The sequence below is a fragment of the Andrographis paniculata genome, unplaced genomic scaffold (assembly GCF_009805555.1).
Source record: "Andrographis paniculata isolate CXL003 unplaced genomic scaffold, ASM980555v1 Contig74END, whole genome shotgun sequence".
NCBI lineage: Eukaryota > Viridiplantae > Streptophyta > Magnoliopsida > Lamiales > Acanthaceae > Andrographis > Andrographis paniculata.
The window spans coordinates 1,751,106-1,768,586 of NW_026137611.1; the positions used below are offsets into that span (position 1 = coordinate 1,751,106).

At 32.3% G+C, this 17,481-nt stretch overlaps 1 protein-coding gene across 2 annotated transcripts; it reads right to left on the reverse strand.

Moving 5' to 3' along the window:
• Positions 1–3,800: 3,800 nt before the first annotated feature.
• LOC127266128 (alpha,alpha-trehalose-phosphate synthase [UDP-forming] 1-like) lies at positions 3,801–17,116 on the reverse strand. 2 transcript variants are annotated; one of them, XM_051296267.1, is made up of 17 exons: positions 16,503–17,116; positions 16,247–16,344; positions 15,760–16,148; positions 15,254–15,368; positions 15,026–15,127; positions 14,801–14,951; positions 14,594–14,682; positions 13,984–14,032; positions 12,764–12,864; positions 12,155–12,342; positions 6,499–6,616; positions 5,249–5,413; positions 5,049–5,168; positions 4,870–4,957; positions 4,647–4,777; positions 4,456–4,554; positions 3,801–4,373 (listed from the first exon to the last, which is right to left on the reverse strand). In XM_051296267.1, the coding sequence occupies exons 1-17, from the start codon at positions 16,858–16,860 to the stop codon at positions 4,089–4,091; spliced, it is 2,646 nt and encodes an 881-aa protein (XP_051152224.1). In that variant the 5' UTR covers positions 16,861–17,116; the 3' UTR covers positions 3,801–4,088. The 2 variants fall into 2 exon arrangements, with proteins under 2 accessions (XP_051152224.1, XP_051152223.1); XM_051296266.1 differs by having other exon boundaries at positions 5,237–5,413.
• Positions 17,117–17,481: the final 365 nt, after the last annotated feature.

Genomic DNA, 17,481 nt, shown 5'->3' on the forward strand with positions numbered 1-17,481 from the left:
TGATTGCTAGAAATTTATATATATATATATTCACAATACATCAAGTATAAGTCAGACCGTACAATTTATTAGGATATATTTTTATTAGTTTTAGTAATTACAAACTATTTATTTTTTATTTTTAATATGTATGGCCTTACCGTATATTTTAAATACTTTTATATTTATATTTATTTGTATCCATATCCATACATTGACTCTATATATAAATTGTTTTTTTTAGCGGGTGTCTGTTTTAGAATTCTAAATGGATCATTTTTTAAAATAGTATCGTAACTAAATTTTTTTTTGCTAAAATGGTCATTTGGTGCCGGATTCGTCACATTAACATGTCATCGCCACGTAGATGGTACGTCAACGACACTTGGAATTTTTTTTTTATTTTATAAAATGGTCCACTATTATCAATTTTAAATACACTTACAAATTATAAATCAATTTAATTAAATTTTTAATATTGGTCACTCAATTTTTTTTATTTATATCCCCTCTTTAATTAATAAATATTTTTTATTTAGCTTTAAAATTTTTATTTTTTTATAAAACTAATTTATAGTAATAATAAATAAATAAATATATTTTTATTTATTTGTATTATATAAAATTTTACTTTATACAAAATAATACACATATTATATATATATTTTGTTGAGATATAATATTAATATATTTTAAATTCTTCTTAATCATTAAATAACTTACATCTATCTAAATGACTAATCGGATACTATCTAAATTCTCGTACTCAAACAAAAGGTACCGTCTTTTTGTGAACGAAGGAAGTAACGAAGTATATGTTTACATAATACAAATCCAATATATATATATACACATACATAGATAGATCGTACAATATACTCCATCCATCTCATATTTATATGTCCATTTGCTTTTTGCATGGAGTTTTAAAAATATTAGTATTATATTGGGATAAAGTAAAAATAAAGATAAAAAGACTAATTTAACATGATATTAAAGGTAATGATATTTGTGTAATATATTGTAAATTGGAAGGGTATTTGTAATATTAGGTAAATAATATAATTTGTGAAAAAAAAAATGATATTTTTTATGGACAGATTAAAAAAAAAAGAAAGATATAGATTATTAAGGGTAGAGTATATATTAAAATTGATTAACCTACAAAAATGTATATATAAACTAGGCAATCTATACTATAGTTGTATACACATGGCATGTCAATGGTTTGTCCCTTCAAATGATTCCAATTTTCTTTTTCTTTTTTCATTTTTATATTTTTTAAAACATTAATATAGAATTCACTAAAATTTATTTTAAGTTTTATAAATAAATAAATATATATTCAGATCTTTATTAAAATAATTTACTTCATTCATCTCACGTACCTTGGGTGTGTTACTGTAGACACGAGAATTTAGGTAAAGTATAGTTAATAAGTAATTAAAAAATATATTAGTAAAAATAATTATTGTATATTAAAAATAATTGTATATTAAGATTAAGATAACTAAATAGTTTAATTAAGATTAAAAAAATTATAAAATTTAAAATGTGATTAAAGTGTATAATTATTTTCAAAAAAAAAGAAAAGATAAGTTATGTGAAATGGACGAAAATAGAAAATATGAACAAATTATATGAGCGGAGGAAGTGTATTTTTGTGTGTCAAACTTATGTAATTTTGTTTTGTTTGAACATTTCAAATAATAATATCTTAATATAAAAACTAAAAAGTAAGATGTAGTGTTATAAAAAATTTATATAAAAATTGATAAAAATATTGTGCGAGAAGAAAAAATAATAAATTAATTATTTGTTTATAATAATAATAATAATAATAATAATAAAATTATGGACTTATTAAACGTACAAAAAACAATAACTATAAGTTTGGTGGGAGAAAGCATTAATAATATAGAAATGTATTTTGTTAACTAATAATTATATCAAATATATTTTATTAATATATAAATTTTAAAATATTTAAATATTATGTTAATTAAATTTATATGACATTATTAAGCAATTTATACTATTTTATTTCAATCAAAACTTTCAATTATAATGTATTTATTTGTAAGATTTACAATAATTTTACTATTTTAATTTTTATTTTTTTTTATCGAAAATATGAAATCAAACACATAGGCTCCGTTTAAATGGGGTTTTATGTGAAACTTTTAGAATTTTGAAAATTTTTAAAAAAATAAAAAAATTAGTATTTGATTGATATTTTTTAGAAAAAAAAAATATTTGATACAGTATTTTTTTAAAATGAATAGTGCCAAATAAGTTAAAATTTGTTAAATAAGCAAAGCCTATTTTGGTAATGTAGATTAGCAAATTATAATTTTAACACTAAAAAAAAGCTATTTCAATTCAAAACTTTAATATTCAAAAATAAAAAATCAAAATGTTAGTACAACACAACTTTGTACAGATATTTTAACACTGTTAAATAAAAAATACAAAAAATTATACAAAATACTAATAAAATCGATGACACAGAAAAGATGAGATTGAAAGACTTTTATGAGAGTTCCAAAATATCTCTCCTTTTATATGTACTTTGATTTTATAAAATTATTAAATACTAATAAAATTTTCAACAATTATAACGTTAATAATATTTTTTATTTCATAAGATATTGTATTAGTTATTTATCACTCATTAAAAAAAAAACATAAAAAACTCTATCTAAATAAATTTAAGTAGAAAAAAATTAAAAAATTAAAAAATATGCGAGGAGAGAAGTTCTATGAATACATTAAAAACTTTAAATTTGATGACACAGGAAAGAGATAAAATTTATACATATGGGATTTCTAAAGGACTTTTACTATTTATTACTTATTTTTTCTCTAAAAATATTAAATAAAATTATATTATATTAAAAGTAATTTTATATATCAATATACATATTACATTCATGATTAAAAAATTATTCAAATTCAAATTTTTATTTTTCAAAACCTAAACTCAGCTACTCTCCAAACCCCAGATAAACATATTATGCGTTTTGAATTTGAAATATTTTTTATATTATATAAAAAAAATATTTTCTCAAATTTCGCGTTGTCAAAAGAATATTTCCAATATATATATTCATTTTCGTTCTATTAAAAATTATTTATTTTTAATTATAATAAAGTAATTACACTAGTATTAAATGTTAAAATCATTTTACATAATTATTTTTTAATATATACAAAAAACTAAAGGAGTACACTCGTGAAAATATTTATTTTTGGATTCAATCACGAGCCCTCAATATGGACCCATCTAAGCCTATTTATAAAATGCAGCCAAGGTCCAAACAACTTTAACTTGGCTAAAAATATTTTTGGTCTTATTCAATATCATAATTATTTATTTTGATTCAATTATCTGGAACTGAAGTTCAATGGAGAAAGCATTGATAGGATTTGAACTCATAAAGTTCATCTACCACGTCAACTTGACCACCTCTTTCATGGCGGTCATATGCTAAATTCGACACTAGCTGGCATCAGTGGTTAGAGTTGCAAATTCTAGTTTGGATTGAACTAGAGATAACCAAGTAGAGGTTACTCTTCGACCCATGCAACAAGATCTAGTAAATCACACTAAATAAAATCGGCCTAAAATTGTACATCACACAAGCTAGTGAGTGAATTCTGAGTATAATTCCTTAGGAAGATTATTCATGAACATCACAATCATCAATGAGTTCATTGCCTAGACTTACATCTCTCACAACCATCATAAATCACATTCTCCCTTAACTTCAAACATCATCCATTACTATTTTCACACTTTCACAACAAATATACTAATATCTACCAATAACCTTACAAGAATTATTATATATATTTAACCTAAGTACAAAACCTATTTCGAACTCTCTAAACATCTATAAGCTTGATGAAAATATAAAGCACTTTATTTTGAATATCTGTAGCTTGTCCATTTTTCTTTATAATGTCCATTAAGTAACCAAGCATGTACACTTTTCTTCCTATATATGCAAATGACCAAAAATAAAAAAACATACTGATGATGGATCAGGGGAAAGCAAAGCAAGGGTTGATATAATACCTGAGACCGAGAGTCCGAGAGGATGATACTATTGAAGAGCTGCTGCCATCTCCTTCAGAAGGTGAGCCACATCGTCTGAGGAATTGAGCATATATCGAGCTTTTGTGCAAGTTCGTCCCACAGTGCAAGAAAAATAGTTCTCCGCCTTCAGGTCCAACACTTTTAAAGAAGGTTTTTCAGTGGATTTCGTAACCGAGGGCGAGTATTGCTTTGGAGTTTCGCACAGTGAATGAAGACGCTTGATTGCATCTGGTGTTTTGGATCTACCGGCACTCCCGGGCTCTGGTTCAAAATATGTGTAGATGTCCTCGTCCTAAACCATCCAAAAGAGTGTTTAGTCGATGAGTTGAATTTGTGCATGCACACCAGCACTAGTGGTGATGGATACAATCTACCTTTGATAAGAAATGACCCAAGCACAAGACATAATCTATTGGGGTGGAGGTAGTCTGGCAATGGTGGATCTCGCTTATTATAGAGCATATAGCTACTCCCTGATGAAAAGCAACAAGAATATACTAAGTAATGCTCAAACAAAAGCAGGATTCGACAAACTTGAAATGTTGCACATAGGCTTAGCTACTACCTTTGTGATACCTAAAGCTCGAACCTCAACAGAGCGGCTTCCTTGGATGACATCGACATTGGAATTAGATATTGGGCCAGTCCAGAGATGTTCCAGCAGGACTCTAGCTTGAAGCCTCCCAAATTCTGTATCTGAAATCATTGATGAAAGATCGATGGGGGAAGAAAAGGAAATGGGAAATTAGGGTGTGATGATATTTCCAAGATTGAATTCAACTCCCTACTAGAGTATTTAAAGTTCCAGATGAGGGAATATTCGCGCAGCTCAAAACATGATCTTGGAGTTCTTTCGGTGAAGTACGCAAAGACGTGCTGTGGAAGTAGTGAAAAGTATTAGGCGAATTTAGAGTTAGAAATCGACAAGATTATATTGAGGCAGGACATGGCTGCTCAATATGCATACCTTAGCACCATCCATCCAATCTGTATTTGGCTCTGCCACTGTAATCATCCAGTCTCCTTTTGTTGATCTTAGATATATTCCATTCTCAGCCGCCAACCACACATCATACGCCCCGAATTTCTACCAAACCAGTGGGAGGTGTTGGTAAGGTAAATGGATCAATTAATGAAAATAGATGATGTACATACATTATCCAGGACCTTTCTGTCACTTCCACTGAGAATCAAAATAGTTGTGTTCGGATCACTGCTGAGGATTCTCAGAGGTTCTTTCACATCAGGATGCAGTGTAAGCTCCATTTCTTTAATCTGATCTCCTCTTTTTCCAGGAGACTCGATTGTTTCAGTTAACGCAGCATTAAAGCCCTGGAACAGAAAAGTTATCATGTTGATCACAACAGTGAAAGTTAAGCATGCAGATCACAACAGAATCGTAAATCACTACAATTGTTTCTATCAATCTGTGCTAATCCATGAAGTCCAAAATGCATAGATTATATTACATGATCTGTTAATTGTGTGCATGGTGTCAAGCACAGACTCTGCAAAATCACAAACAGACCTATGCAGATACTGATATTATTTTCTGTTTGTTAACTGGTAAAGTATTAGGACAATATCTTTCATCTCTGTTTTTTTCCCCTCTAAATGGAAAGAATATAAGTTCTTACATACAAAAAGATATTGCATCCCCAAATAATTCATATGTGATAAATCCTTATATATAGAACAATTTCTAAGAATTCATCATTACATTTACTATCACAAATTATAGCCTCGTACACAAATACACACAAAACATACAAGGACTAACAATGTTTCCTCTCTATAATCCAAATCATTTGATCATCAAATAACATCATATATAGAAACACACAATCAAACAAAAACTGCGGAGTATGGATAAGAATTCAAACAGAAATGCACGCAAAAGACACACCCAGCAATTTTCAGAAGCTATGGAGTTGCAATAAATGAAACAAAAAATCACTTAAAATTCTTACCAATCAAAGACACACAAGCCAATATATATTCCGACAAATAAAGGAAGATTGACTTTTGAATGCCAGTGCCTGATAACAGTGAGAATAATTTTACCAAATGCACATAAAGTGAGCTTATTTAAACACATAAAGCTTAACCCATAAGATGCGACAAAGATAAGTTCTCTGCTCTGCAGCCGATTATACATTGCATCGAGAACATTGTTTAATCTTGAAAGGCAAACTTGTCAAGTTGGTTATTCACAGGAATAGCAAAATGAGGGTCAGAGACGACTACAATCAAAGAGCCCCACTTAGACTCATAACTAAAACTCAAAAAATAATCTATACCTAAGAATTTAGTTGTGCTATGATAGACATAAGGTCCCACATTATATATGTGTATATATATATATATATATTAAGTTTTCATGTCTTTTAATGTGAAATACTTGGTAAGGAGCATACCAGAATAATTAGTCTATTCTTGGACTGCATGTAACGCTCAATGGCATCACTGATAACAAGCGGAGGTGCTGCTTGTCTTATTCTCCTCTGAGCTTCGAGGATAGTACGGGTGAGTTCGCTGCAAACATCAACCACGAAAACATTAGGTTTCAGGTTAAGCACAGACATCAGATTTCCAATTTCCATATCCTATGAACAAAATGAGGCAATAATTATTTTGGTCTGCTAGTTCTAATTGTGCTGCAATACATCTTTGATACCGACAAATAATGAGAAGATAAGACAGATGACTTAAAATCAACTTGGTAAGCCGGTTGCTAGTGGGGCCATCATCCATCAATGTCAGTGATGATGCAATTTTGGCATGACTCATAAGAAGAACTAGCATGAACAAACGGCGTAATGCGCTCAGCCATTCATCATGATAAAATAGAAATGGAAACATCAGTAATGCTTATAAGACATGCTGGTGCTTGCATGAATAATTTGCTCATGACAAATATTCAAGTTCTCAACCATTTTCTTTCAAATTAACAGTTGTGACAATGTTTCTGATTCATTGTTCTGCCAAGATCATTATTAGTGCATTAATAAACACATTTAACCATTATTAGCCAATGTAAAAATAGCATGCATGGAGTGGCATCAGTTAAGCATTTGTCGATTTAATCATCTTGTATAATATATAAAAAGAAGTAAACAAAAACATAAACCAAATAAGTAGCAGCATGACTCAAGTTTACATCACATATTACTCTCATAAAATAGTGAAATGCACTCACAAATGACTCAAAACACTAAAGCAATAAACACAAACATAGTTCTAATGGGCCGAGGAAGATATGATCACAGGTATGCTTCTTTTAACAAGGTTATTATAAATTATAGTGTTCATTTAAAATTACTATTAAAAATTTGGATATTATTATAGGCTATTATATCTATTACAAAACACTAAAGCAAAAAAAAATGAAAATGCAAACATGGTTCTAATGGGCAGAGGGAGACATGGCTGCTTCCTTTCATCCGGTTATGATAAAATGAAGATTTAATTTAAAGTTACCATTAAAAAAATAGGGTGTTAGTATAGGTTACTATATCTATTACTTACTAAATATCTTTCTCTCTAATAAAATTTATGAAATATGCATCGATAACCACCCGTTTGGCAAAAATAAAGCACTCAATGTGGCTTAGCTTAAAACAAGAGAGAAAAATGTACAGAGTGAGTAAGATGTTTGTGCAGATTATTTTTCCTAGTTCACTCTCATTAATACCTGCCATACATAAAGAAGTTTTACATGCTACAATGAAAAAAACACAAACTGTATTCATATGCTCAGTGAGATGCTATAGTGATTGAGAAATTGTGTGCTTATGAGTTATTCTCTAAACAACATGGAAGACACTTGATAGATTACAAAAGTGCGTAGTGAAGTACTTTTATGCAAGATCTTTTATTAGCCTTAAAAGTATGCTATGTAGAGTTTAGCTCTTTATAAAGTGTAATACATCCATAACTTAGAAGTTTCCCCATTGTATATTTTAATACAATAATGTGCTTACTCATTCAATACTACCGATGTTCTATGTTTCTAATCATATCCAAACTAATATTTCAAAGTTTATAAGGTGGTAATTTATCCAAATGCATTGCCACCTGATTTTTAAAATAAGATCTAATAGCTCACAAGCTTTGACATTTTATAAACTATAAACGCATATGGAATCTAACAAAGCAGCTTATACACTTCATAATAGTTCTCACTTATTCTCATAACAAACTTAATCTTGTAGATGAAGTTGTAATACACATTATCACTAACCACAAATAAAGAAAGCCCATTATGACCTAATCGTGTAAAATGTGATCTCGTGTCACTTATTAATTAGATATAATATATCTAATTAATAGTTTAAATATAATAAAAGTAATAATAACATTATTATTATTATTAAGTGGGACTTGGTCTAGTCATATTAAAAATAGTTTGAAACCACTTTATCATTATTTAACGTTGATAGAATATGGTTTAATTTTTAACGTTAGGAATCTGGTTCTTCATCGGCCTATAAAAGGGCCAAAATAAATTCATTCTATCACTCAAGATAACTAACTTATGTATTCTGACGTTGAGGCTAAGAGGGAGAAACCAAAAGATCCAACTCATCGTCCTAACCAAACCGTCTTGTTCACGTTCTATCAACATGGGATAATGATAAATGGTTTTAAACAACTTTTAATTTGACTAGACCAAGTTTCACTTAATCATAATAATATTGTTATTATTAAATTTATTATTAATTTCATTATATTTAAACCATTAATTAGATATATAAGTGATACGAGGTCACATCTTACGCAGCGAACTGTCGGTAGCCACCAACTTAGGTTTGTCCATGTTGGGTGTGGACTAGCAGAAATCTGTTGAAAAAAATGCACTTTCTGTTTGCAGAAATAGGGGAAATTCAACAAAACATACAATTCCTGTCCATTTTTAACCAGCTAGGTGCCGCTCCATCAAAACATCTAAAAAACTTATTATAGTTTTCATTTTATGAAATTATCCAAGTTTCCACAGTTCAAATTAACAGAAAAAAAACTCCGATTATACAAGTCTCTACACAAAAAAGACTCAAAAGGAGATTGATCATCTTAAAATAATACAAAATATGAGGGTGTGCAGGTTAATTATTTATCTCAGAGATTGAATTTGAGAATAAACACAAGATTGTGTCACACAACTACATCAAAAAACATATGGACTGTTTTCTGTGCGGTCATGCTCGTTGTCCAAATGGGCTTAGACAGAGTTCAGGTAAGGAATGCAATCTCTTTTACAAGAAGTGCAAATGAAATTCAATTTCAAATGCACAGTGTTATCAAGCTAAGCACAGGTAGCGACAGATATTAGGTACAAATATGTAAGAAAATCTATGTAATACTTGAATTGAGGAGAGGTAAGTGTAACTTGTTAGAATATAAAATTGAAATTCTCTCTGTCAATTATTAGAATTCGTACATATTTATAATAACGTACAAATCATAATACCATAAATATAATATATATTTTCTAAATATATTTTAACACTCCTCAAACTGAAGAGATGATCGAACAAACTAAGTTTGTCAGAAGTGACCCACAAAAATATAGCCGAAATCTTCCACGAACGAACTTGAATTTTCAAAAATTGATCGAAAGTGGTATAGCCGTCCACTGGGTCAAAGTTAGAATCAGAACTCAACACCATTAGAGTTGGAAACAGAAACCGCTCGTTCACAATGAAACTAAAGTCGAAAACAGGATTCGCTTACTCTTAATAGAGCTAGAGTCGAAAGCAGAACTCGTTTGCTCACAACAGAGTTAGAGTCGGAACAGGACTCTCAACGACGTTAGAGTTTAAAGTAGAACTTTATCAGTGGAGATCGAATTAGTAGAGACGGAGATGGCATAAAAATGACAGTATGATCGTAGATAGAAACAAATACATCAATAAAAATATAAAATTATATACGAGATATAATAGATCGGAGAGAATTTGGCTTTGACACCATTTAGAAATTTTGGGGGAAGATAATGAAATTGTAAATAATATAATCTATGGATAAGACCAAATTTAAATATAAATCTATTAAATCTAAAACCGAATATCTAAAATATCTCAATATCCCCTTCAAACTCAAGCGGTATAATAGAAATCAATTTGAGTTTGATAAAAAAATTGAATATAAATGCAAATAAAAATAACAGTTGACTTTTCACCAGCTACCGGAGCAAACCTCGAACGCCTAGTGACTTGCCTGGTGGTGTGGGGTTGGGCATGTGATCGTGAGGTCATGGATTCAAACCTCGAACGCCTCAGGTCACCTGTTACACATAGTTCACCTAGTGTAACTTGCCTGTCGGGGCTAGTTTGCAGAGTATTAGGTTCGGCCGAGGGTTTACCCAGTGTGCACTTTCGGATAGCGGCTACGGGTTCCCACGTTATCAAAAAAATAAAATAAAAAATAATACGACTCTCTACCGGAGTCGAAAACGACATGACTCTCCACCAGAACCGAAAACGATATCGATATGACTCGCTACCGGAGTCGAAAATAGTTGACTCTCCACCGGAGCAAAAAATAACACGACTCTCTACCAAAATTGAAAACGACATGACTTTTTACCGGAACAAAAAACGACAGGACTCTAAGTGGAATCAGAGTCAAACGCAGACAAATAGCACACAAAATAGATCGCAGGTATCGGATAGATTGTAGATCGCAGATATCCGATAAATTGTAAATCGCAAACATCGGACATATCACAAAACATATCGCAAACAACAGACATATCACATTGCAAAAATCGGAGAGATCATACAACAGATTGCAAACACCAGACAAGTCATAGAACAGATCGCAGAACAAATGCAAATATAATTCAGATCGCAGAACAAATGCAAGCAACGGACAAACAACTGACAGATAGCAGATAGATTTCAGATTGCACACAAACAACGGACAGATGACAGATAGCAGACCGATTTACAAAAAGACAGACTTGCAAAGGCATGATCTCAAAATCACAAGACCTCCGGATACAATCCAGGTTGAATGTACCCGGAGAAACGGGGGTTGGTAAGCTATAGAAAAATAATCTCTAATACCATATTAGAATATGAAACTGAAATTCTCTTTTTCAATCATAAGAATTCGTACATATTTATAATGACGTACAAATCTGAATAATGCAAAAATCCTACAAATCTCTTAAATAAAATAACTACCATAAATATAATATATTTTCTAAATATATTTTAACACAACTCAATGCAATAAATGACTTGAATGTTTAAGATGGTCCAAAAAATCCTCCAAGGCTGTGATGTAGTAGAACTAAAATGTTTTTGAATTTTGTCCTACATTGTAAAATTGTGGGAAATTCCCTTTAGATATAAGGGTAAATGACTACTCCACTTAGTACCAATTGATTTTAAATTAGTACCCGAATTTCTTCTTAACGTGGTATCAGAGCCATGGTGCCCGTATTAGCTATTGATTCCGATTAAGATTTTCGAGATTATCATATTGAATATTGTCCCATATTGGGAAATTGTGGGAACTCCCCTTTGGATAGAAGGGTGAAAGGTACTCCACTTAACACAAATTGATTTTAAGTTGAAACCACAAACCCTTCTTAACAAATATTCGAACACTGTTGTTTCCGGTGCAATTGTTATATAATCAGAAATTGTATTTACTGTGTGGAGAATGACAATTGATTTATGTACTTATTTATTTTTAATTCAAGCAGTTTTAAAGCTGCAGACATTTCTTTTTTTTTTTTTGTATTAGTATTGACTATTTATGAAGCAAAAGAACTGAGGTACCATTATGATCTGAATTCTAAGCAGAGGACAATGGTAAAACTTCTGGACCTTTATCCAAATAACTGAGGATTTGTTCTTTCTACAATTTTTTTTCACACGTTTTTCCAAAAATATTAATTCATTATACACATTCATTATTTTTATATTTTCTACACAGTTCCCTATACTTCACATAATTTTTTTTTCCAACAATCTCACTAAACAAACACACCCTTTTCTTATATACACATTACTCCCACCATTTATCAGGTATATTCAAACTATGTCATTATTAACACACCTTACGAAGAAATCAGCCCACATTTGAGCAGTATGAGTTGTCACATGATTGAAGTTAATCCGGTGCCGTTTCTCTCTTTCTTCTGCCGGCATATTCAAAGCTTGCTCTATTGCAGAAGCAACATCTGTGATGTTCCAAGGATTTACAAGAAGTGCTCCGGCACCAAGAGATTGTGCTGCTCCAGCAAACTGAGTAGAGGATAAACAAACATCAAAATGCGAAACGAAAGCATAATTGAACAAACATACTTGACATACATGTAAAATGGGAAATCTTACCTGAAAAAGGTTTACAAGTAATGCCAAAGCTTATGGATTCAATACAGTAATACCAAGGCTGATGAATATTTTATCAACCATACTACTGAGACATAACTGATTCATGCAACTTTGAAAAGAACCAAGAAATATGTGCCTGCATCTTTGCATTTGCAAGAAAGTGTGTGCCATATACAGATGCTGAGCATGTGCAGATAAAAAAAGATTCTGCATCTCTTCTTGAAACAATTGATAATTTTCTATTGTTATATTGAACAATATATATATATATATATATTCAGCTCAATCAAAGTAGATATATAATCATAAAGTATCAGAGTGGGATAATAACTTCACTGAGTATGAGAACCCCTTTATTGGAATTTTGACATGCCACAAACTCATAGCTGACAAGGTTCATTCCATCCCGCAAGGAAGTGACAAGTGCGACATCTATGAATCAATGAAACCAGGACACAAGTCATCAGAAAGGTTCTGTGCTTCATCAAATAGAGTAAGTAGCCAAGCATGATAAAATGAGATGTCATAAATCCTAGTTAAGGTATCCTCTTATAATTTAAACTAGAAAGAAAGACTAAGATTTGAGTCCCCCAGAATTGGCATATTGCAAAGTAGCTGTTCTATATTGTATAAGAGAAGATCAAAAACAGAACCAGTCAAAAAGGATATGAATAACTTAAGTACAGCAAAACATAGAATTGAGCCTTTTTTCTTGTTTTTTAAAATATAGAAATTCACAGGGAGGTTTTAGTGTTATTATGCACTATGAATTCTACTTGGTCCACCATAATAGCATAGTGCATTCCTTATTTCTTACAATTCTAAAATAGAAACAAAAATCATGGAGTACAAATAAAGGGAAACAATTAGTAGGACTATTTGAACTATTAGCACATGACATTGTCTAAGGAGCAATTTGAAGCAAAAGGAGAAATGCAATACAAGATATTTAAGAACAAAAAGATTTGGACATATAAATGATGAGTTTTCTCATTTAGTATCTCACCTAAAATATGGAGTTTTAAACCACTCTAAGCACTGCCACACACAATCAAAAGGTGATGTACATAAATTTGAATTGTAACTGGCCATTCTGAGGGTGTGTTTGGTTTATCACCTCAATTCCGGTTGGCAGTATGCTAACTTTTTTTTTTTCAAAATATTATATCATATGGAATCCACTCAAAATCTTTTATTTCTATCTCTCTTCAATAAAAAATATATATTTATATACATTTAAAACTCCCTATTTTTTTCTAAAATTAATATATGTTAATTATAAAAAAAAATTATACTTTTTTATTATTTGAAAATATATGTTAAATTTTGTTAATCGTATTACATCATATAGCAACGTTGATTCACTCCCAATTCAACTTCAACTTAAAACTCAACCATTACAGTTGACAATCAACAGGGATGCTACAGTTGCATATAAGCTGCACATGTAGCTGGGGCATTGCAGCCAAAACTACAAAACACAGAAGTTTTACTTTGTATACGAACAGGAGGAAATTTAAAAATTCAGATTTCAGTAGCAGCTAATATTACCAGTGACAGCATACACCGCACACAATTCAAGGAAGTTGATAGAACGGTCCTGCAATAAAAAATAAAAAATCAGGGGCATTAAAATAATAAGGAAAATTGCTTAGTAGTCACATTTTTATAATCAAAGCATGTATGCGTTGGAAATCAATCTTACTGGTCCTATTGGAGGGCTAAATGTAGCATAAGAAAAAAAAAAAAAAAAAAAAAAAAAAAAAAAAAAAAAAACCTTTCTGTTAATCAATTTTTGCACCTGAGAAAAACAGACAATAGTAAGATAACTTTCATTCATTCAAATTCTGCTGTATTCAATTTAAAGGGAAAAAAAAATAAAAATATATCAATATTATTTGGAAGGGGACCGACCAATCAACGAAGATGAAGTAAAGTCTTAGGTTCTAGAAGACAAACTTTATTGAGTTGCGCTTATTATTGATGCAATGTGCTAAATTTCAGGGATAGGCTAAGTGGAGTATTCAAAGTTGATAGATCATGTTATAGAATGGGCAAAGTAGACCTAATTATTTGGAATTTGCCTTTTAAATATTGCTAGGCATGTACATTGTTAATAACCATCATAAAGAGTATAAGATGCTGAGTATAATTTTCTAACCAGATGATGTATGGGAACGGTAGTCAAGGTTCCAAATCTTCCATTTATCCGCCCAACAATTTCATGAACCTCACTTGCAAGTTTTTGATCTGCAGATGACAATCACAGACAAAATTCCAGAACAATAGAGTACACAAATATCACCAGAAGCTAAATACTGGTTTGGGGGATGAATGCGAATCTGGAGAAGCCATCCTAAAACTTTACATTTAGGAACGTCTGTTCTTGTTGGCACAGCAATTTGCATCAAAACCACCTTTTCACGCCATTCTGGATTTTCTTCAAGAAACTTTTCAAAGGCAAGTAACTTTTGAGGAATTCCTTTGATCATATCAAGGCGATCCACGCCAAGCATTACCTGCCAGAATTCAAATTTAGTTGACAAAATGAAGTAAACTATGTGAAGGATGGAAAACTTGACACGGGAGGAACCTTTCTTCCAGCAAATCTTCTTTTCAAGTCTTTGATAATGTCCTGAACTTTTGGCTTCTCAAGAGAATGCGTGAACCTCTCGGGATTTATTCCAATTGGGAACTGCATTCAAAGAACATTGGAGACATCTGAGATTACTCACAGATCTACTTCTAGACCATAGGCAAATAGCAGCACTGGGAGCAAATTACAAGGAACAGGGCTCCAATAAAAGTTGTGGGATCATACAGCAGACACACGAGTTATTCTCCCTTGATAATCTACTCCGTCGGGAGTGCCTTCGAGTCCGAGAATCCGAGTGCATGCACTTAAAAAATGCCTGGTATAGTCATAAGTGTGGAAACTGGAAATAAAGCCATGTGTAATAGATTAGCATTCAACAAGATCCATGCAAGATAACAAAACAAAGTGCCCCAAAAGGACCAGATAGAAACAAATCACATAGCATGACAGAATTCTGCTGTGGAATCCCAAATTTAAGGGGAAGTTCAAAGGAAGGACCTTTAGGGTAAACAAAATATGTCAAGCCAGAAGTTAAAAACGATAAAGCATATCTTTAGGTCTTCACTATAACTGGCAGAATAACACGAGATATTGTTCAAATTATTGAATTCAATCTATGGCTTTCCACATAGATTATGCTGCATAAATGTTTTATTTCAAATAGCATATCCTTCTTAAGAAAGAGCAAATGGCAGATTATGTTATAAACTGTTAGAGCAACAGCATATTACCCAATCAAATCAGCAGCTAGAACAGCAAGGAGTACTTCTGAACGAGACGGCAGGGTCCGGTGGATCTCAGAAGATGGGAAAGGAGTATGTAGAAACCACCCAACTCTTATCCCACTGTTAGATTCCTTCAGGTACTTAGGCAGGAACATGAGATGGTAATCATGACACCAAATAATATCACCTTCTTTGTAGTGTTCTAAAACCACAGCAGCAAACAATTGATTTGCCCTCTTATAAGCATCAAACTGTGTCTGGAAAGACCTGGTGGTGTCCAGTCGATCTTCCTTGGGAAGGCCAAGATAATGGAAAAGAGGCCATAAAATGTTGTTGCAGTATCCATTGTAATACTGATGAAAGGTATCTCCGTCCAGGAAAACAGGGATGGACCTCTGCAGAGTGAACAAAAAGAACAATTCAATGGCAATATCTTGATGAAAACTCCATGAAATTTAAGATGTATAAAACCAATATCCCAAAACCATCCAACCTTCTCAGCCAGAGCTTTCGTAAGAGCCTTGCGCCCAACCTCGTCCGGCACGTTTACACCGGGCCAACCAATCCACCGTATATCAAAACCATTCACACCTATATCAAGACACAAACATTAACCCAAATGAACGAAGCATTCGAGACACAAAGATCCAGACATTTAGTGCCATAATTAAATTACGGGTCAAACTCAAAGGCATGGTGATGGAGCAGAAACAAGGAATTTCAATGCAGTGCAGTAAATGCTTGCTCACCCATAAGAGCGCTCACTAGACCTCCTGCACTTGTTTCCAGTGCCCAAGAGTCTTCACCTTTTCTTATTGCAGAGATTTGAAGCCTATTAGCAACCACCAACAATCTTGGCCCGACAGGCTTTGAGTCGCCATTTTCCGACTCTTGGCCGACGGCTCCCGGCCCTGCTCCTTCCGAGCCGTTTTCTACAGCGAGAATCTCTGAGATAGCATGTCCAGGGCTCTTAATCTCGTTGTCCCCACCATTGCTCTCTTCTGTAGAAGAAGAACTGCCATTTATCTTCAGCGCTCTTTTTTTCACAAGTATTTCGAGTCGGGTGACGGGGATTTGTGAATCGTTGCTATACGTGCCGACCACCATTTTTTATGACACGACTTCCGAAATGCTGCAAAGTTCACGTACGCCGCGAAGCAGTTGCCCTGCATTTTGATTAGCACGACAAATTGAGAAGCAGGCGTTGGCACAGTTTCTCCCCAGTATGAAATGAGGGGTAATTAATTGCATAATTGTTTCGCGGAAACAGAAATTTTTTTGCAGATTTTCAGTGAAATCAGTTTTGCTTTCTCAAATGGAAGTCGACGCTGAAAGGCACTTGCCAAAATTTATCCGTTCGAGAGAGAAAGACGTGGGAAGGAAGATATAGTGCACACAGAAAGAGATTCAGAGAATGGGATCCACAGCGGTTTCAGAAATATGGGCCCAAAAACCAACACAGTACCCAAAATTCATCGAACTGTGAATTATGTGTGTAGACAAACAAGAACAACGAACACTGGTGCAGTATGGATGAATGTGTGGACTCTGTAATCGCAGAGATACATACAGACATGAATATATACAAGACTTGAAGCAAAGAAAGAAGAAATTCGGTTCCACTGTCGAAACGAGAACGCGTTGCATGCAGAAAAATCAGAGTTCTAAATCAGCTTCAAGACACACACACAGCTCAAATTGAAGAAGAAGAAAGGAAAGATCAAATTC

Coding starts and splice junctions, on each gene's coding strand:
- LOC127266128 (XM_051296266.1), bottom strand. CDS start 16,860: ATGGTGGTCGGCACGTATAGCAACGATTCACAAATCCCCGTCACCCGA. Junction 14,952..15,025: donor GAAGATTTGCTGGAAGAAAG/GTTCCTCCCGTG, acceptor GAATTCTGGCAG/GTAATGCTTGGCGTGGATCG. Junction 4,778..4,869: donor CTGGAACTTTAAATACTCTA/GTAGGGAGTTGA, acceptor CAATGATTTCAG/ATACAGAATTTGGGAGGCTT.